The 23,184-nt window shown below is 38.4% G+C and overlaps 1 protein-coding gene across 4 annotated transcripts in view; it reads left to right on the top strand.

The window, feature by feature from the left end:
* Nucleotides 1-23,184, top strand: part of LOC126282195 (putative helicase MOV-10) — a 294,822-nt gene that overhangs the window by 79,152 nt on the left and 192,486 nt on the right. For all 4 annotated transcript variants that reach the window (XM_049981725.1, XM_049981728.1, XM_049981726.1 and 1 more), the window contains one exon: nt 168-384. In XM_049981725.1, the coding sequence (XP_049837682.1) occupies nt 168-384 (217 nt within the window). The remainder of the gene's footprint in view (nt 1-167; nt 385-23,184) is intronic.

Genomic DNA, 23,184 nt, shown 5'->3' on the forward strand with positions numbered 1-23,184 from the left:
ATCATAAAAGATGGTGTAGTATTGTAGTATAGTTGCAAATATTATAATCCATGCAGCTCTTGACAAAATAAAAGAGAGAAATACTTAATAAATAGTGATTTGTGTTTTATGATTGGTGCATTGTCAGAAGTAATTGTATCAGTTTTCTTTTGTTTCTGTTTACTTAGAAGTGCTGCAGAAGCATCCTGATGCCAATTTGGCAAAGCCGAAACTTCAGAAACTTGTGCAGCAACAGTTTGCTTTCAAGGCCAAGAAAGAAATTGCACCCGATATTAAAGAACTAGATTGCTTCTTATGCAAAGTACAGTTCTCTTCTGAGTCAGAACTGAAAGAACATGAACAAAAGCTAGATCACAAGCTGCGAAAAATATATCGCAGCAACAGGTAAGGCTGGACACTTTTATTTTTTACCAGATTTACTGTGAATGTTGTACAGCTTTATCTCTAAGGCTTCTTGTAACTGATATGATTGCATCTGTCTCCTTGCCATACAACACTTCTTTTCCCAGCAGATATATGTATATATAGTTAAAATTAAAGCAACAGAAGGCTGCAAAAAGTATTTAAAGTTTAGGAGGAATACCTGTAGTACCTTTGGGAAACAGTAACATTTATAGCAGTGGTTCCAAGTACATAATTATGAAAAACATAGTTTCAAATACAGACTTCAAAACTGAAATTCTTTAGTTGTCAGAATGAAGAAAAATTTAGATGCAAAGGTAACATACACAGGCAGTAGTTTGGGAAGAGAGGTTGTGTCCACTCCAAATCCAAACCAAGCAAGGTGGACTGGCATTTGGAAGGAGCAGATTGTAAATCTGTATCCAGCCAATTTTATTTAAATTTATATGGTATCCCTAAATGATTCGAAGTCAATGATGAGGCGATTACATGAAAAAGGCCATTTAAGTTACCTACCTTCTTTTTTAAATTAAGTTTGTCCTACTGTTCTCATGACCATGATGTTGATGAGTGTTCAGGTCATACTTTCCTTCTTTACGAACCATCTCTACTTTGTAAGAAATGATATAGGGTGTCAGAAATACAGTGGCCTAATCATTCAGATTCAGATAAAGGGTACTGGAACAAAATACTTTGCATTTACTGTCTTGTACATGATCTTTTCTATTACTGAAGTACAGCACTCAAATAGCTGTTTAATGGATTATTGACTTAGATCTATGGCCTTGCACAATATTCCTCATTTTTTTGTATATAATGACTACCACTTCTCCCAAATTACACTTACAGTAAAATATACCTACCTGTATCCATCTAGGTGTATCTGTTCAGTTTCTGTGGTTTGCAGATGACATTGTGTTATGCATAGGACATCTGTAGTTTAGAACTTTCAGTGTCATTTATTGATAGCAGCTCAGTTTTCTTATTTAACAAGTGACTTATATTTTGTTGGAAAAATTCAAATATATTGTGATTATTAGCTGTCCAAGCTGTTATTTCTTGTTTCTCCGTTAAAAGTTTCCAAGATACATAGTTACCAAATAACTACAAGTACAGTTATAACAATAAATTTTATTCCCCATCAAAATGTTTTGAACAAAGTAATTAATTAGAGGAAATGCTAATAAGATGTGGCGGAAGTAACTGGGAACTGTTTGTATTAGGAGATTTCAGTATATATATTTCATATCAGATTGTTCTGATTGAGGGCATCTAGAGTTATTGATGTCCAGTTTTGATCTGACCTCCACAGTAACAATCCTGACAGGAGTAGAAGGACACCAGTATATATCAGAATCCAATGTCTTTAATGAAATAGACGTGAGCCCCATAAGAATGGGTTTAGCTGACACTGAAAGTCAAATGGCAGCAGTAAGGAATCCTCATCAATCAGGTTTAACCCTTTCACAGCTACAGACATGCTTTCTGCATTCTGTGCTGAGTGCTGCTTTGTTGTGGCTGTACTGCTCATCAAATGCTGATACCTGTGCTGAACAGTAGCATCCCAGCTGCTATGAAATGCTTATCATCTGATAGTAAGAAAACTATTCACTAAAAAAAATTGATTTTTGCATGTGTTACAGTCTGATATCTTTGCTTGATAAATACCTGAATTTCTTTTCATTATTCATCGTAGTTAACTGTGCTGCCTCAAATTAAGTAAAGCTTTGCACCCTATTTTAAAGAGTTTGCACACATAAAAACACATTATGTGTGGTTGATTTTAGCTCATTGCAATGTGTGAAATGTAAACAAGGTATTGAAGTTCTCTTTAAAATTAAGAGCAGAATGATATCTCATTTCATCTTCAGTTATTGATTTTTATATCCAACAGATGGTTGCACACACTATGCCCAGTTCAATCCATGTGAACTTGCCAGCTGGTATGAAATACTTATCATCCAGTTTTAAGAAAACTATTTGCTAAAAAGATCAAATTTTTGCACGTCTTACAGTTTCATATCTTCAGTCAGCAAAAGTCTGAATTTCATTCCTTATATGTCATAGTTACTGCACTGCATCAAATGAAGTAAAGCATTGTACACAATTTTAAAGACTTTTCAAAGGTAAAAATGCATTGCATGAACTTTGCAGTTGGTTGATTTTAGCTCATAGGTTGCAGTATATGAAATGTGGTTAAGATATTGAAATTGTATTTAAAATTGAGAGCAGAATGCTATCTCATTTCATTCTCAAGTTACTGATTTATACATATGATTTACGGTTGTGTGCAATGCACCCATTTCTGTTCTTGCGAATTAGGAACTAAGTGGTCAGAACAAGTGTCATATTTCATAAACAGTTCATGACATTAAAATAAAGTGTTTTGCAAATGATAGCATGGAAAGAGGCCATATGTTGTGTGATAAATACTTGAAACTTTTCTGTTCACTGAGATATGGGATATCTCATCCGCAGCAATGAGAAGTTGGCAGCTCAGGATGCATGCAGGTATCATTAGCACTGTAGGAAATTTCAAGCGGTGTGCATATACTTGGTTGCAATCACTAAGGAATGATGAAGCAGGACATGTATACATTTTGACAGCAGTGAAATAAGGAAAAATAAAATTTCACTCAGTTGAAAAAGTGTTCTCAGTTACATTATTTAGAGAGAATGTACAAAATGAAAAATGAGAAGTTTACCAAGGACTCAAAGTAGACAAGAAATTTTATTGTTTCCTTAAAATATTCGTTAAACATTATGGATCCAGGATTCCTTTATAAATGGTCCATGAAGTTCACAGTGGAAATTGAAAAAAAGACAAGCAAACATCTGGGATCAAAATATTGTGTACTACGAAGAGAGAACTTTGTTTAATGGAGAGAACTAGCTGTAACCAAGCCTTCAAAGTGCATTGCAAGCAGTATTGCATTATTTTTCAGCGTGTTACCACAAAGTCAAAAACCATACTCTGTGCATAAAAAATTGAAAATTCCAAGAGCAAGGCAAAGCAAATGATGTTGAACTTCCAGATGACAACAGCAGTGAGACAGATATTATGAAATTCAAGTCATTAGCTACTAAAGGGCTGATTGTATAAAGCATTTAACTTAAGATTGAGGCAGAAAATGATATAAGATCAAGCTTAAGTTGGAAATCTATGTTGTATAAACATTAATTCTATATCATATTGCCATGAAGTCATATCACATTTGGCAGGTGAAAATTCATAGCTCAAAGTCAGATTCAGCTCTAATCGTCAGCTTAATGTGTAGTGGAACTATGATTCATCACTCTTGTTTTTAGCAGATACCAATTTAAACAAAAAAAGTTGTTATTAGTACAAAAAATGGGAAGTAAATATGTGACTACACTGTTCCTGCGCCACCAGCGCTCAAAATACTTTTTTTTATCTGGAAGATAAGGTTAAAGAAAATTACTGGCTACCACGTATACTTAATGCTCAGCCTCATAACAGATGGTACTGAAACAGAGGATGACAGACTAAAGGCCGAAATACTAAGTGTCTTTTTCCAAAGCTGTTTCACAGAGGAAGACTGCACTGTAGTTCCTTCTCTAGATTGTCGCACAGATGACAGAATGGTAGATATCGAAATAGACGACAGAGGGATAGAGAAACAATTAAAATCACTCAAAAGAGGTAAAGCCACTGGACCTGATGGGATACCAGTTCGATTTTACACAGAGTACGCGAAGGAACTTGCCCCCCTTCTTGCAGCGGTGTACCATAGGTCTCTAGAAGAAGGTCTCTAGAAGAACGTAGCGTTCCAAAGGATTGGAAAAGGGCACAGATCATCCTTGTTTTCAAGAAGGGACATCGAACAGATGTGCACAACTATAGACCTATATCTCTAACATCGATCAGTTGTAGAATTTTGGAACGTATTATGTTAGAGTATAATGACTTTTCTGGAGACTAGAAATCTACTCTGTAGGAATCAGCATGGGTTTAAAAAAAGACGGTCATGTGAAACCTAGCTCGCGCTATTCGTCGACGAGACTCAGAGGGCCATAGACACGGGTTCACAGGTAGATGCCGTGTTTCTTGACTTCCGCAAGGTGTTCGATACAGTTCCACACAGTCGTTTAATGAACAAAGTAAGAGCATATGGACTATAAGACCAATTGCGTGATTGGATTGAGGAGTTCCTAGATAACAGAACGCAGCATGTCATTCTCAATGGAGAGAAGTCTTCCAAAGTAAGAGTGATTTCAGGTGTGCCGCAGGGGAGTGTCATAGGACCGTTGCTATTCACAATATACATAAATGACCTGGTGGATGACATTGGATGTTCACTGAGACTTTTTGCAGATGATGCTGTGGTGTATCGAGAGGTTGTAACAATGGAAAATTGTACTGAAATGCAGGAGGATCTATTGACGCATGGTGCAGGGAATGGCAATTGAATCTCAATGTAGACAAGTGTAATGTGCTGCGAATACATAGAAAGATAGATCCCTTATCATTTCACTACAAAATAGCAGGTCAGCAACTGGAAGCAGTTAATTCCATAAACTATCTGGGAGTACGCATTAGGAGTGATTTAAAATGGAATGATCATATAAGGTTGATCGTCGGTAAAGCAGATGCCAGACTAAGATTCATTGGAAGAATCCTAAGGAAATGCAATCCGAAAACAAAGGAAGTAGGTTACAGTATGCTTGTTCGCCCACTGCTTGAATACTGCTCAGCAGTGTGGGATAGGGTTGACAGAAGAGAGAGAGAAGATCCAACGGACAGCAGCGCACTACGTTACAGGATCATTTAGTAATTGCGAAAGCGTTACGGAGATGATAGATGAACTCCAGTGGAAGACTCTGCAGGAGAGACGCTCAGTAGCTCGGTACGGGCTTTTGTTAAAGTTTCGAGAACATACTATAACATCCCAGCTCCTCAACACCAAATTAAAACGTTGCATTAGGAGGTGCCTGCTTCGTGCAAAAGGTCTTGAGTTCATATTGACGACAACAAGTAATTCTTCATTACAGACGTTTATTTACAAACAGAACTGACAGACTTCACAGACTCAACAACTGACTCTCCAAGCTAACCGCACTGCATATCACAACTGGCCACTGACAACTCCTAGGTGTATTAATATCTTTCCAAACAATGAGAGTCTTTGACAATGTTTTGTTTACAATACGATAGCAATTCACGACTTAAAACTAAATTAGACATTACAGAATTTTAGTACAGATTAAAGTAAGTAAAAGGATCAGTACATATAAATTCTTACAAGCATAATTTCCAAATAGATTTTATAACATTTTTCTACCAGCTTCTGGATAACCTTCAGCAGATTTGTACCGATGTTTCCAGAAATATCTTGACATTTGATTCTGGATATTTCTTGAGTGATTTAGAACAACTATTTATATGTAAAATGATTTAAATCGTGTTTCAAAACGTAAATAAATCTTTTTAGCAATATTTCTTGATACAAATCGTCTTTCGAAACTAGGCTATGAAACAGTTTTCAGAAGTCTTCGCATTTTTGCGATCATAATATAGAACCTCTCCATAGAAAGTTCCAGAAGTGTGCATCAAACGTTCATTTACAGACCCTCCCTTCAGCTGGCGAGCCCCCAAAAGCATCCCGTCCACACTACATGAAACAACCCAGCCCAAAACTGGCAATTTACACAACCAATCAGAGCCACAGCAAACAGCGAGTCCTTCTTTTACAAAACGAAACACAACTACAAAATTGAACAAAAACAGGTCACCAACACCAATACACACCTACATCAATTCCACATTTGCTCCCTCCGTGCAAAACGTCCCAATACTGACACAGCACAACACTCAAACATCACCAAAGCCTCCCCTTACATCCCGCATATCTGCATCGACATCTCCCAAAAGTCCACAGTATCGAATACCTCAATATGTCCCAATATGTCCTGTAATGTTACACAACCCCACCATCAGTACTTCCACGTGAAACACGGAAGGGTTGATGTCCTTACATTACAAAACAGAAAAGTTTTACACATATCTTTGGTGTCTTCTTTCCTGAAGACCGGTGATCTTTTTTCTTGAAGGTCGGTGATCTTCTTCCTTAAAGGTCAGTATACCTCAATGCCACACACTGTATTTCAGTCTCATCTTCACAGTCCGTATGGTTTTCATATACACTGCAGGCTATCACAGGCTGCAATAGCACAGTCCGCTATGAATATACAGCATACAGTGGTCAAACCCAGTTAAACATTAGCAAAAGCATTTAATAGTCGGTGGACCGGTTTTTAAGCACACAGAAATTTGAATTCTCTAAAGTCTATTACTCAAGAAAATTTACTCTAAATAATTTCTTAAAGCTAAGAGAGGATAGACTGACAGATGGAGAAAATTGATTATACAGGATCACAGAATAAGTGTAAGATGCAATGCCAGAATACGAAAATGAAATATGACAATTGCATAGCTAGGGGACCTAGTGCTCGCCAAACACTTAGCACACAAAGAATGTATGCTCCCCTGAGGAATCAGATAAGTACAACATAACAAAGTATACAAAAATATCCTGGTAAGATTACATATAAAAGTTTATAAACATCAATTATCTAAAATACTTTTTTACATTTTTTTATACAATTTCAGTTCGGTCACGTTTCGTAGGCCAGTCTGCCAGAATTTGGGTAGACTAGATGGTAAGCATTCAGATGAGGATTGTCCTGAATCTTGAAAGGTCCAATGTATATGTCAAAAAACTTTTTTAATTCACCACTGATGGCTTTAGACTTCTCTTGTGTTTTAACAAGGACCAAGTCTTCAATTTTAAATTGAGTAGGCTTCAATCTTTTGTCATGTCTACATTTCCTCTTATCACCTTGAGATTTCGTGGTCTTTCTCACTATTTCCTCTCTCTCTTGAGTACTTAATGGTTTGCAGACTGGAAAATCAATGAAATCACTAATTGGATGTAGTGGTTTGCTATTATACTGTATTTCATAAGGCGAAAACCCTGTTGAGGAATGCTGTAGGCTGTTCACAACATCTTCGAATTTCTCAACATAATCAATCCAACTACCATGATCAGTATTGCAGTAGGTTCTAAAGAATCGCCCAATTTCTCTCATGTATCTCTCCGAAGGGTCTCCTGACGGATGATAAGCTGAAATAAGATTGTGACTTATATTTTCATCTTCAACAAAAGCTTTCCATACTCCAGAAGTAAATTGAGTCCCATTGTCTGATAAGATTTTCTGAGGTTTTCCAACCCTGCCAAAATAGTCTCCTCTGATTTTTGAAATAATGCTCTTACTGTTTGCCTTGCGAAGAGGGTATAACTTAATGAATTTTGAAAAAACATCAACCATAACAAAAATGTAGCAATAGCCTCCTCTGGTCTTCAGTAATGGTCCATATAAGTCGACAGCGACTAACTCGTGTTGTTCTTTTGGTAAGATGTTTTGCATCAATCCTCGACAAGTTTGGTTGGATACTTTTACTCTTTGGCACCTGTCACAACCCGACAAAATTTTTCTAACCCTCCTGGCTATGTTGTTAAAGTACACATTTTCTTGGATTTTCTGGATACACTATTGAATCCCACAATGACCAAAACTTTCATGAATGTACTTGATGAGTACATTGATGTACTGTTCAGGCCAACATAATTTCCATACATCGCTATCTACACTGTTTCTCTTGAATAGAATCCCCTTGTAGATTTTGTAATAATCTCCCACTTTTTCATGTCCCTTTTTCCCTAAATAACTTTTGACCAGTTTACAGTTCTCATCGTGGTTCTGATTCCGTCGGATGTCATTACAAATGTCTCTGATTTCTTGTTAATTGTCCACCCCTCTTAAATACATAATTTTGAATTCTTTTTCACATTCCCCACTGTCATCTTCAAAGTCACCCCCCACAGGTAGTCTAGATAAAGCATCAGCAACTACATTATCGGGTCCTCTAAGATATTTTATTGAGTAATTAAATTGTTGTAACAAGAGTGCCCACCTGGTAATCCTTCCATGATGCAACCTACATTCTTGAATATAAATTAATGCCTTATGGTCTGTGTAGACAACTACCTGGTTTCCCAATAAATAATTTCTGAATTTAGAAAATGACCAGTAAATGGCCAAAAGCTCTTTCTCGGTAACAGTGTATTGCCTCTCATGTTTTTTCAAGGTTCGACTAGCAAAAGCAATAGACCTGTGTTCTATTTTCCCATTTATATTAACTTCTTGGAAAAGGTGAGCACCTAGGCCATAATCACTACTATCTGCCATAATGCTAAAAGGTAAACTTAAATCAGGACGGTACAAAATTTGACTGTTACATAACTGTGTTTTTATTTCTTCAAAAGCAGCTTCACATTCCTGATCCCAAACCCACATTGCGTTTTTCTTCAGCAATCTGTTAAGACTTGGAGCATTTAGAGCTTGGGTACTAATGAACTTTCTGTAGTAACCGCACATCCCGAAAAATGACTTTAGTTGTTTCTTGGTTTTTGGAATTGGGAATTTTGCAATTGCCTCGAGTTTTTCAGGATCTGGCAAAATACCTTCCTCAGAAATACTGTGCCTCAGAAACTTCAATTTTTTCATACCAAACTTACATTTAGATAATTTAAGTGACATTCCCCCTTTCCTTAATCTATTGCAAACCTCCCTCAAAGTATTAACATGTTCTTCCCAAGTTTCTCCAGTGATCAAAATGTCATCTACATACACAGTTAATTTTGATAAACGATCTTTTCCCAAAACAAAGTCAAGTGCTCTAATGAATTCGGCTATTGAGACATTCAGCCCAAATGGTACCACACAATACTGGTAACATCTTCCCCCATACAAAAAGGCAGTATACTTTCTGGAATCATTTTCTAATTCTACTTGGTGAAATCCTGATGTGAGATCTAAACTGGTCATGTATTTCATTCTTTCAAATTTATGAAGTAATTCGTCTATATTCTCGGGATGATCGGTCTCTCTTTCCAGATACTTATTTAGGTGTCTTGAATCTAGTACAAGCCTGACACTGCCATCACATTTTGCAACCACTACCAAAGGATTATTGTATTGGCTCTTACTTCTCTCAATGATGCCCCACTCTTCCATCTTTTGAAGTTCCTTTTCTACATCTTTTCTCTTTGCAATGGGTACACTATAAGGTTTTATAAAGAATGGCTCATGTGGTTTTAATCGGAGTTTACATTGATAATTCTGTACTCTGCCAGGTCTATCATCAAAAACATCACAGTAATTCCACAATAATCTTTTTAACTCTACCTTCTGTTCTTGGTTCAAATTATCTGATTCCTGTAATTTTTCTTGAACTATATCCCCATATTCTCCATCACATAATCCTCAGTAATTTCCTCTACACAATAACCACTGTCTTTAGAAAATGTAACGTCCCTAATTTCAATTCCCTTATCAGCACAGTTTTGAACCGACATGTCAGTACTGGAACATACTCTCGTCTTAGGATCAATAAAGGTAAACAAACTCTTTTCCCAATCAAATGCTGCATTAGCTTTTAATATCCAGTCCATACCCAACAGTACATTCTCATTCAGGTCACTTATTACAAGACATCCTTGAGTAAACTGTACATCATTTATACTGAAGGACAACAACACCTGTCTATTAACAATTTTGCTCAGTTTGCCGGTAATGCCTCTAATTTTTATTCCAACAACTGGTAATTCAACAAAGTCAGGATCATGCTAAATTATATCTTTTAATTTGCTTGAAATGGCACTAATTGAACTCCCTGTGTCAATCAAACAATACCCTTCCCAACCTGCAGCTTTAATTTTTATGTATGGACTACCAATAGTGGTGTTTTCCCTTTCTTCCTGTTCTTCATACAAAAGATCTTCTGCTATCTCATCATACCACTGTTCCATATTTAGGTTTTCTTTATTAGGCAATACTTTCTTCAAACTTCTAGGTCTACTGGAATTTACTGGAATGTCTGGATTACTATTTACCTCACACACATCCTGACTAGTACCCCGTTTGATGATTTCATTAGGCTTAAAAGCAGAAACTGGTTCACAAATTTCCCTTAATTTGATCTTAACATCATTGTCATCACTGTAATCTTTAAATTTGTCCCAAACAGATTTCAAAATAATCTCAGATGCATCAGCACAATCAACCCCCCTGTCTCCTGATGTATTACTAAGCTGAACTGGCACAATCTGATTCTCATGTGGAATGTAGTTAGAGTTCCTGGCACAACTATTCTCAACACTATTGCTTATAACATCCTCCTTAACTTCAACATAAACTATTCCATCCAATTCACCATCAAAATCTTCTAGTACATAATCACCATTAGCCTTAACATCAACATTATCATCATCATTGCCTGAGCTTACACTACAAACAGTTCTAGTATCACCAACATTACTCAAAATACCATCTTCACCAACCACATCCACATGAATATCAGACTTTCCAGAAACTTCAGTACGAACATCATTATGACAACTTACATCTAAAACATCACCACACATAAGTTTGTACAATCCAAAATTATCAAAGTTATCCTTACCTTTCATTTCAGCATTAGGTGCTTCTTCTTGATTATATAAATTTGCAATTATATCATCTTCTAAGCCTACTTCATCAAAGGTAGCCTGGTTCCTATTATAGTTGTTTCTATTATTTGCTCTGATGACATTCCAAAATTTCCTGTCAAATTTAATTTTTTCATTATCTCTATCTACAGATCGATCATAAGCATACTGTCTATACTGGTTAGGTCTCTGATTATAGTGCTGTCTGTTCCGGGTGAAATTAGCCTGATTTTGAAAATTCCTTGCCCCAAACTGACAGACTCCCAGTGGAGCATTTAGTCGTTTAAAGGCCTATGTCTGTCGTTTCCCTGCCTCGGGTTACCTTCTCTCATGTCATTACCCCAGGACCTGTTTCGATTTTCCCATTCTCTGTTTGAATTAAAGTGCTGATCATTCCTACCAAAATTTCTTCTGTCATTGCTATTATAATTATCCCTGTTGTTGTTAAAGTTTCTTCATTCACTATTATTGTTATTATTTCCACGGTTCGGTTCCCACCCTCTGTGTGATGAACCTACAAAGTCGTTAAATCTGTTGTTTTGTTCAAAGGCTCTATCAAGTTTGTCCACATATTTCAAGAATTGTTCTATGGACTCATCTGGACCATATACTAAACCCCATTGTACTCTTTTCGGAAGTCTCCGTTTTAGTGCATCAATTTGAGTTAGCTCATCAAATGGCTTATCCAGATGCACAAATTTTTGCAACTGTTTCTCACAATAGGCTTTCATTGACCTATCAGATTCTCTGTAACTAGGACCATTTAAGAATTCACTTTTGATTCGAGCTTGCTCAGTTTCAGACCAAAATTTGGTTAGAAAACATTTTTCGAAATCTTCAAAGGACATTTCCGCGGAACAATTCTGATTGGCCCATGAAAGCGTCTCACCATCAAGTAATTTCTTTACAAATTTTATCTTAACACTATCTGTCATTATGGACGTGAACTGCTCCTTGCAGAATTGCATGAAGTCTTTTGGGTGTATATTCTTGTCACCGGGATAAGTTTTAATGGGAAAATTTCCCCATACCCCATTACAACTATTACTAAAACTTTTTTGCAACATGGTTTCTTGTATTTCTACAAATTCTCTGTCTACAGTTTTTTCGACATTACCTACTCTACTACAAATTTCTGTGACCTTTTTGTCAGAATCAGATTTGAAAGATTCAATTTCGCTTTCAAAAAATCGTTTTGTCTGGTCAAATTCATTTCTCAATTGAGAATTTTCCTCATTTACAAAATCAACAACTTTTTTAAGTTTTGACTGGTTATTTGAAATTTCGTTACTTAAATCAGTTTCAAGGACAGAAATTTTGCTCTCAACCGTGTCCACACGACAACTAAGTTCTTTTTGGTTTGACTCAAAAGTAATTCGCCATTCTTCGAGAACCTGATTAGTGTGAGCAATCTGTTCTGTATTTGAATTTATTTCTGATTTTAAATCACACACAGCCTTCGAAATTGACCTGTCCATCTGTTGTTGTGTCTGTTCAATTTGTTGACGTAATTCGGCACGAGAATCGTCCATCTTCGAGTTTGTGTTATCCAACTTCGAGTTTAACTCTGAAAACATTTGTTATAACATTTCCAACATTCCTACACTGTCAGAAGCACTTTCTCTAATAGGTGTACTCACTACACCTCTGTCAATACTGAAATCTGCGTCTTTTTCCATTATTTTAGGAAGCAGGTACTTAGTGTCCGTCGGCGGTCGTTGGTGTCCGTGTTTTGCGAAATTTCTTCAATTCCAGTATGGTTTTGCTCGGTTGATTCCCTCCTCTTCTTGTGACCCCAGAATCGACGTATTTACTTCTGAATAATGACTGGTCCGTCGTATATCCTCTTCTTGTGGTTCCAAAACAGACGTATTTTCTTCTTGTGATCCCAGAAGAGATGTATTTTATTTTGAAGAATCACTGGGTGGTCGTCATATCCTCTGCTTCCTCCACCAAATTATAACATCCCAGCTCCTCAACACCAAATTAAAACGTTGCATTAGGAGGTGTCTGCTTCGTGCAAAAGGTCTTGAGTTCATATTGACGACAAGTAATTATTCATTACAGACGTTTATTTACAAACAGAACTGACAGACTTCACAGACTCAACAACTGACTCTCCAAGCTAACCGCACTGCATATCACAACTGGCCACTGACAACTCCTAGGTGTATTAATATCTTTCCAGACAATGAGAGTCTTTGACAATGTTTTGTTTACAATACGATAGCAATTCACGACTTAAAACTAAATTAGACATTACAGAATTTTAGTACAGATTAAAGTAAGTAAAAGGATCAGTACATATAAATTCTTACAAGCATAATTTCCAAATAGATTTTATAACATTTTTCTACCAGCTTCTGGATAACCTTCAGCAGATTTGTACCGATGTTTCCAGAAATATCTTGACATTTGATTCTGGATATTTCTTGAGTGATTTAGAACAACTATTTATATGTAAAATGATTTAAATCGTGTTTCAAAACGTAAATAAATCTTTTTAGCAATATTTCTTGATACAAATCGTCTTTCGAAACTAGGCTATGAAACAGTTTTCAGAAGTCTTCGCATTTTTGCGATCATAATATAGAACCTCTCCGTAGAAAGTTCCAGAACTGTGCATCAAACGTTCATTTACAGACCCTCCCTTCAGCTGGTGAGCCCCCAAAAGCATCCCATCCACACTACACGAAACAACCCAGCTCAAAACTGGCAATTTACACAACCAATCAGAGCCACAGCAAACAGCGAGTCCTTCTTTTACAAAACGAAACACAACTACAAAATTGAACGAAAACAGGTCACCAACACCAATACACACCTACATCAATTCCACCTTTGCTCCCTCCGTGCAAAACGTCCCAATACTGACACAGCACAACACCCAAACATCACCAAAGCCTCCCCTTACATCCCGCATATCTGCATCGACATCCCCCAAAAGTCCACAGTATCGAATACCTCAATATGTCCCAATATGTCCTGTAATGTTACAATACCTTCACCGAAGAGTCAAGCAGTATATTGCTTCCTCCTAAGTATTTCTCGCAAAGAGACCGTGAGGATAAAATCAGAGAGATTAGAGCCCACACAGAAGCATACCGATAATGCTTCTTTCCACGGACAATATGAGACTGGAATAGAAGGGACAACTGATAGAGGTACTCAGGGTACCCTCCGCCACACACTGTCGGGTGGCTTGCGGAGTATGGATGTAAATGTAGATCTTGGGAGATGACTTGTAATTTATGTAATAACAGATCTGGGGAGATGAATTGTAATTTATTTGATTAGTTCAATGGCATTCATTTTCTAGACACTTAGCAGCAGAGTAAGAAAGGAAAATTTGAAATATTTGCAATGAATAGTTTGGGAATTTTGACAGTAGCCAATAAAGATTCAACATCACTTATATATGTTCTCTTTCACCACAAGTAGCAGTAACTATGCAATTTGTATTAAATTTTTAACTACCAAACACGTCCTTAAACTGGTATGACAATTCCACATGTGTTGGTGAATAGCACATAAGCTCGTGTCTTGAAATAAACTAACCACAGAACCCTGTTTCGTTTTTTTCGGTTGCTCAAATGTTGCGTTGTGGACTTTAGTGCAGAAGATCACATTTGAATCCATGTTAATTCTTGAATTTTTTCCATTTGCTACTACTTTCTCTGCATTATTGGTTGTAAAGATAATTATAACAACACTACCATGCCATTCCATACCTTTGAAACCATACCATACCCTGCATTTTCCAAGCATTCTGGACTACTGCTGGGGGCAAAATTCTGTGTGCAACAATACTAGGTGATGTGAATTATGTTGTTTCCTTTCATTTGCTTTACAAATATCTGGGCATTCAGATGGGTCCACTGAGGATGATGACAAAACCCAGCGAGCTCGCTGCACGTGCCGTGAAAGGGTGAACACACTCTTGGAGTTACGCGCCATCTAAGCAGAGATTTCATTTGGAGAAAAGCAGTTGGAACTAAGGCTCAGAGAATATCTGAGGAAACCAACCAAAAGAAACCAACCACTGGCTGCAATGTGCATGCTGCTGTTAACCATAAGGTTTTATGCCACAGGAACCTTTTAAGTAGTCGTTGGTGATCTAAAGCAGAGACAGCAACAGCTTGCAGAGCTGTCCATAAGGTATTGGACTTAGGAGAGAATTAAAGTCAACAGCAACTTCTCTCCATGCCTTTACATTGTTTGCCAGTGATCTAATATCTTTTCCCCTCTCTCTCAATTATATCTTAGTGATGGCCCCATACAATTTTCAGCAACAAATCTTTCTTGTATTGAGAGTAGTCTGACTATTGCTTCTTTTTCTGTTTACTTGCTCCCATGGTTCTAGACACAACACCTTCAGTAATAAATACTGCCTATCTATAATCTATGATAAATATCTGCAGTCAAAGTGCAATAATCATGTTGGTAGCCAATTTCAGCTGTGTTGCCAAGCATGTTCATGCTACCTAAGATCAAATATGAACCTGCTTTGGTGGATCCAAGTTTAGCGTTATACGATAGAACTGATTCCTGAACAAAGTTCAATTTCTGATATTATGTCAAATTTGGTTTCCAGCCAGCAATATTTATACAATTGGCTCTTAGACAGGTAATGCATACCCTACTACCAGACATCAATTTTGTTAACTCATTTGTTAGAGAGATCACAAAAATCATTAGGTCATTAAAAAGTAGTAACTCCAAGTGCTAGCCAAGACCAACAGTGCTTAACTTCAGTGATCTAATAGGAATTGCTGTTGGCTTTTTTTTTTCAGCTAAAGTTCTAAAAATCTTGTCTGACTTCCATAGTGTGCCACCCTTGAGTTACCTTTCTGTAGTAACTCAAGGTGTATTTTCTGAAAGACTGAAGTATGCAGTACTGAATTCAGTATGCCTAAGAGCAGATGTTGCAGGGGCAACAGTCTGGATGAGGTCTGGACTTGTAACATTAACCAAAACGGCCTTGCCGTGCTGGTACTGCGAACGGCTGAAAGCAAGGGGAAACTACAGCTGTAATTTTTCCCGAGGGGATGCAGCTTTACTGTATGGATAAATGATGATGGCGTCCTCTTGGGTAAAATATTCCGGAGGTAAAATAGTCACCCATTCGGATCTCCGGACGGGGACTACTCAAGAGGACATCGTTATCAGGAGAAAGAAAACTGGTGTTTTACGGATCGGAGCGTGGAATGTCAGATCCCGTAATCGGACAGGTAGATTAGAAAATTTGAAAAGGGAAATGGATAGGTTAAAGTTAGATATAGTGGGAATTGGGAAGTTCGGTGGCAGGAGGAACAAGACTTTTGGTCAGGTGAATACAGGGTTATAAATACAAAATCAAATAGAGGTAATGCAGGAGTAGGTTTAATAATGAATAAAAAAAAAAAGAGGGTAAGCTACTACAAACAGCATAGCGAATGCATTATTGTGGTCAAGATAGAAACAAAGCCCACACCTACCACAGTACTACAAGTTTATGTGCCGTCTAGCTTCACAGATGACAAAGAGATTGTTGAAATGTGTGATGAGAAAAAGTAAATTATTCAGATGGTGAAGGGAGATGAAAATGTAATAATAGTCATGGGTGACTGGAACTCGATAGTAGGAAAAAGGAAGAGAAGGAAATGTAGTAGGTGAATATGGAATGGGAGCAAGGAACGAAAGAGAAAACCGCCTGGTAGAATTTAGCACAGAGCATAACTTGGTTCAAGAACCTTAACAGAAGGTTGTATACATGGAAGAAGCCTGGAGACACTGGAAGGCCTCAGATAGATTATATAATGGTAAGACAGAGATTTAGGAGCGACCGCAACCTATTGGCTATGAACTGTAGATTAAAACTGAAGAAACTGCAAAAAGGTGGGAATTTGAGGAGATTGGACCTGGATAAACTGAAAGAACCAGTGGTTGTAGAGAGCTTCATGGAGAGCATTAACAAACGATTGATGAGAATGGGGGAAAGAAATACAGTAGAAGAAGAATGGGTAGCTTTGGGAGATGAAATAGTGAAGGTAGCAGAGGATCAAGTAGGTAAAAATACTAGGACTAATAGAAATCGTTGGGTAACAGAAGATATATGGAATTTAATTGCTGAAAGGAGAAAATGTAAAAATGCAGTAAATGAAGCAGGCAAAAAGGAATACAAATGTCTCGATAATGAGATCAACAGGAAGTGCAAAATGGCTAAGCAGGTATGGCTAGAGGTCAAATGTAAGGATGTAGAGACGCATATCACTAAGGGTAAGATACATACTGCCTACAGGAAAATTAAAGAGACCTTTGGAGAAAAGAGAGCCACTTCCATGAATATCAAGAGATCAGATGGAAACCCAGTTCTAAGCAAAGAAGGGAAAGCAGAAAGATGGAAGGAGTATATAGAGGGTCTATACAAGGGTGATGTACTTGAGGACAATATTATGGATATGGAAGAAGATGTAGATGAAGATGAAATAGGAGATATGATACTGCGTGAAGAGTTTGACAGAGCACTGAAAGACCTAAGTCGAAAGAAGGACCCAGGAGCAGACAACATTCCATTAGAACTACTGTCAGCGTTAGGAGAGCCAGGCCTAACAAAACTCTCCCATATAGTGAGCAACATGTATAAGACGGCAAAATACCCCCAGTCTTCAAGTATATAATAATTGCAATTCCAAAGAAAGCAGGTGTTGGCAGATGTGAAATTCACCGAACTATCAGTTTAATAAGCCATGGCTGCAAAATAGTAACACAAATTCTTTACAGACAAGTGGAAAAACTGGTAGAAACCAACTATGGGGAAGATCAGTTTAGATTCCGTAGAAATGTTGGAACATGTGGTGTGGCAATACTGACCCTACGACGTATCTTAGAAAATTATTAAGGAAAGGCAATCCTACATTTCTAGTATTTGTAGACTTAGAGAAAGCTTTTTACGGTGTTGACTGGAATACTCTCTTTTAAATTCTGAAGGTGGCAGGGGTAAAATACAGGGAGTGAAAGGCTTTTTACAATTGTAAGAAAATCAGATGGCAGTTATACGATTTGAGGGGCATGAAAGGGTAGCAGTGGTTGGGAAGGGAGTGAGACAGGGTTGTAGCCTATCCCCGATGTTATTCAATCTGTATAATGAGCAAGCAGTAAAGGAAACAAAAGAAAAATTCAGAGTAGGAATTAAAAACCATGGAGAAGAAATAAAAACTTTGCGGTTCAGTGAAGACATTGTAATTCTGTCAGAGACAGCAAAGGACCTGGAAGAGCAGCTGAATGGAATTGACAGTGTCTTGAAAGGACTATGTAAGATGAACATCAACAAAAGCAAAATGAGGATAATGGAATGTAGTTGAATTAAATCGGGTGATTCTGTGGGAATTGGATTAGAAAAAGTATTAGATCAGTTTTGCTATTTGGGGAGCAAAATAACTGATGATGGTTGAAGTAGAGAGGATATAAAATGTAGACTGGCAATGGCTAGGAAAGAATTTGTGAAGAAGAGAAATTTATTAACATCAAGTATAGATTTAAGTGTCAGGAAGTTGTTTCTGAAAGTATTTGTATGGGGTGTAGCCATGTATGTAAGTGAAACATGGATGATAAATATTTTAGACAAGAAGAGAATAAAAGCTTTTGAAATGTGGTGCTATAGAAGAACTCTGAAGATTAGATGGGTATATCACATAACGAATGAGTAGTTATTGAATAGAATTGGAGAGAAGAGAAGTTTGTGGCACAACTTGACTAGAAGAAGGAATCGCTTGATAGGGCATATTCTGAGGCATCAAGGGATCACCAATTTAGTGTTGGAGGGCAGTGTGGAGGGTAAAAATTGTAGAGGAAGACCAATAGATGAATACGCTAAACAGATTCAGAAGGATGTAGGTGGCAGTTGGTACTGGGAGATGAAGAAGCTTGCACAGGATAGAGTAGCTTGGTGAGCTGCATCAAACCAGTATTTGGACTGAAGACCATAACAACAACAGATCTAGATGCAACACCTTACCATTCATCCTCCGACTACCATATGCTGCAAACTGTAACATCTGCCTCCTAACCCTTGTTAAATGGAGGTTACAATTTAAGCTGCGACCATTGTGCCACTTTTGTGTAGCTGTGACAACTGCCACGATGTCTGCCCATACGAATGGTCACCTCCGAACTGTGGCCAAGAGACATTCAGTTTCTGAACATGCCACCTAACGTGATATGCATTAATAAGTGTTTCATGGCCTGTGCCATCTGAATTCTTCCTACCAATGCCAATTTTTCTGACTTGTGCAGGTGGGAATGCTCCCTACAGCATATGCTTCTTTCCCGTAGACTCCCTGGCCTCATCGTTCACTAGTCCCTAACCTCCACCTTCCCTGCCCCATTCTAGGACTACACATGCCTTCTTTTCTAACATATTTGCATAATCCTTTCTGCTTCTCTCCTTCCCTTACCCTCACCCCATGCATCTGTCCTATCCCCACTGACCACCCACACTAGACTGCTGCTCACATCAGACACAGTCAGGTCTCAGTGCCCAGAGACAGTGGCTACGCATAAATTGCGCTTGTGTCAATGTGCACACACACACAGGTGAGTATGGTTTTCTACTTGGGAAAAATGACTTTGTGCCAAAACTTAAATATTTTACCATTCTTTTTTGTTGTGCCTCTTCTTCCCTGTGTTTTATTTTTGGGTTCTGAAATGCACATGCTCTGATTTCCAAGTCAGTCTTTATCACTGCCTTCATCCTTTGTGGGCAGCAAATGCCTACATGTCCTTGCAGATTGTAGGTCCAGTGCCTCATGTCTCACATACTTTCTGCCACTGTAATAATTTCATGACCTTCAAACAGATCACACTATCCCCTTCATTCTTGCTTATATTTATGTGTTATTATTCTGTATCTTCCTGTGTCTCTCTCTCATTTCTTATTCAAGCATGCATACACTGACCTGACATAATCAAATTACTCATGCTGCCCCTCTCATCACGCATATCCACCCATCAACAAGCATCCAACTTTTTCTTCTTCTTCATCTTCTGTCTGTCTGTCTGTCTCTCTCTCTCCTCTCCCTTTTTATTTTGCCAATGTGTTTTCATGTCAATTTTAGTTTGTTTTATTCTTTGCCTGTAGACCCTACCCACTCAGGATTCACAATATTTCATCAATTTCATATTTATGTGAGTTTTCCCCACATATTTTTACATAATTTCATATATTTGTGTGCATATTTTTCTTCCACTAAGGATCCTTGCTTCTTCCAGCTGTGCCAATACTGAAAAATTTCTCTCTCTCTAGCCAGGACTCAGCCTGACATATAGTTCCCATATTGTTGCGTGGCTCATGGAATTCCTCCTTGATGGCCTGCCATCAGGTTACCCATCTATGGCTGCAACCCCTACTTCTACAATCATATCCATTTGTTCAAATTTACTCAATCCATAGCCCTCAGCAACCTAGTCCCGCCAATCAGGCACAAACCTCCTTGCAATACCTCCTCTCTACCTGTAAAATTATCTGCTTTCCAAATACAAATCACAGCATCCAATCTCCCAGACCGAAACTTTTGTCCTCCAGAAACTAGAGCACCATACACAACGCCACCTCAGAAAACTCTCCAACCTGTACACCTCATATCCCCTCATCCTTTTATAACCATCAAATCCTGCCTTGCAGCCCTACTGCATTTACCACACCTTCCCAGCACCATAAAGAATCCAGGCCTAAAGAGACATGCAGCACATTCATGAACTAGTCCTCTAAAATCTTCAGTCTCACAGAAGTATTAGTCCTCTCCAAAAGGTTTATCTTTTGCTCCAGTCCCAAACCGATAATGCTGGGCTTGTTAAAGACTTTCTACATCTACATCCATACTCCGCAAGCCACCTGACGGAGTGTGGCGGAGGGTACCTTGAGTACCTCTATTGGTTCTCCCTTATATTCCAGTCTCGTATTGTTCATGGAAAGAAGGATTGTCGGTATGCCCCTGTGTGGGCTCTAATCTCTCTGTTTTTATCCTCATGGTCTCTTTGCGAGATATACATAGGAGGGAGCAATATACTGCTTGATTCCTCGGTGGAGGTATGTTCTCGAAACTTCAACAAAAGCCCGTACCGAGCTACTGAGCGTCTCTCCTGCAGAGTCTTCCACTGGAGTTTATCTATCATCTCCGTAACGCTTTCATGATTACTAAATGATCCTGTAACGAAGTGTGCTGCTCTCCATTGGATCTTCTCTATCTCTTCTATCAACCCCACACTGCTGAGCAGTATTCAAGCAGTGGGTGAACAAGCGTACTGTAACCTACTTCCTTTGTTTTCGGATTGCATTTCCTTAGGATTTTTCCAATGAATCTCAGTCTGGCATCTGCTTTACCAACGATCAACTTTATGTGATCATTCCATTTTAAATCACTCCTTATGCGTACTCCCAGATAATTTATGGAATTAACTGCTTCTAGTTCCTGACCTGCTATATTGTAGCAAAATAGCAAGGGATCTTTCTTTCTATGTATTTGCAGCACATTACACTTTTTGTTCCCCTGGTCCCTTCAGTGGAAACCCCACCAACCCTACCCATCAGGCTCGATACAAACCTAACATTGAATCTTGCTTGACTCGGTTCACTCATCCATCCAACCATGATCCATTCCCATTTTCCTTAAATAACACACTGTTAACTGTCCAAAATTCCCTAGCCTTGAACTGTGCCTGAACATTATTCCCCAGATTCATCAACATGCAAACCACCCTTAGATCAACAGCAACAAATGCAAGCCACCACTTACAATTTGATCCCACCCTTATAATCCTACCTACCAACAAAGGCTCCACCACTGTTGTTATGAACTATAGAGGTATACCTGGTGGAGGGACTACACCAGCAGTCAGACTAGCTCACATACAAACCCTGCCACAGTGATCCTGTTCCAGAATCCAGCAGGATCTCCAGTTCCTCATCAAATACTTGGCTCCATCCCATAAGCTCTCCCCTGAGTGTCTCTCTCTTCTCACCCCCAACAGTTCTGCATTCTTACTTTCTACATAAACTCATCCACTTAGGATCCGCTTTTGTGGCTGGTTACTGTTCCCAAACAGAGAGAATCTTTGCACTTGTAGACCAAATCCATGGTATGGCAATTGGCACTTACAAGGCACCATCTTATCCAAGCCTATTCATAGACCATCTAGAGGAGTTATTCCTAATCACCCAGAAACCCAAACAGTTTCCTGGTTCAGATTCATTGATGACTTCTTCATGATCTGGACTGAGGCAGAGGACACTCTATCAACATCACTACAGAACCTCAGCACCACCAGCCACATTTCCTTCACCTGGTCCTTCTTAGCCCAACAAGCCACCATCCTCAACATTAACCTTCACCTGAAGGATGGCTATGTAAGTATCTCCATCCACATCATATCTACCAACCACTAATAGTACTTCCTCTTTCTCAGCTGCCACCAGTTCCACACCTGGAAGTCCCTCCCATGCAGCCTAACCACCCATTATGATAATCACATCTGAAGTGACAAACAGTTCCTTTCCAAATATGCCAAGGATCTCACTGAGGCTTTCAACCATCACACGTACCATCTCAATCTAGCTCTGAAACAGATCTCACTTGCCTTCTCATTCTAGTCACCTACCACTTCCAACACCCAGTATCTGGCCACAGAGGAGCACTTCTCTCATGAGGGACGCTACCCAAGACTGGAGTAACTGAATCACATTCTCTGCCAGGATTACAGTTATCTCTCATCATCCTGTGAAATGCTCAGCATTATCCCCCCACCCCCCACCCCCCTCCCTGCCCTGCCCCCAATACACAAACAGTGGTATCTTTGACATAGATCAGTACTGTATAATCATTGTAAAATCAAATGTCTTTGAATACTTCATTTGAACAGCTCATTGTCAGTGATATGTTGGTGTTTGATATGGAAACCAGCAGCAACAGTGAATCTGTATATCATATAGAAAAGTCTATGCTCCTGCACTCCTAACAAAGCCATAATACAGGTGGACAACAGATACTCAAGCTTCACAATTGCTTGCAAAAACAATGTACTACTTTCTTGTACTCTGGGCATCCAAAAATAGGGTGATCTGCATCTTCAACTCCACAAGAGCAGAAAGTTGTCTGTTGTTTCCTCCTATTCCCATTGCCAATCTTCTATCGTATGTCTGTATAAGACATATCAGTAAACTGCACTTGGGACTGCA

This window comes from Schistocerca gregaria, chromosome 7 (genome assembly GCF_023897955.1).
Source record: "Schistocerca gregaria isolate iqSchGreg1 chromosome 7, iqSchGreg1.2, whole genome shotgun sequence".
NCBI classification, from domain to species: Eukaryota; Metazoa; Arthropoda; class Insecta; order Orthoptera; family Acrididae; genus Schistocerca; species Schistocerca gregaria.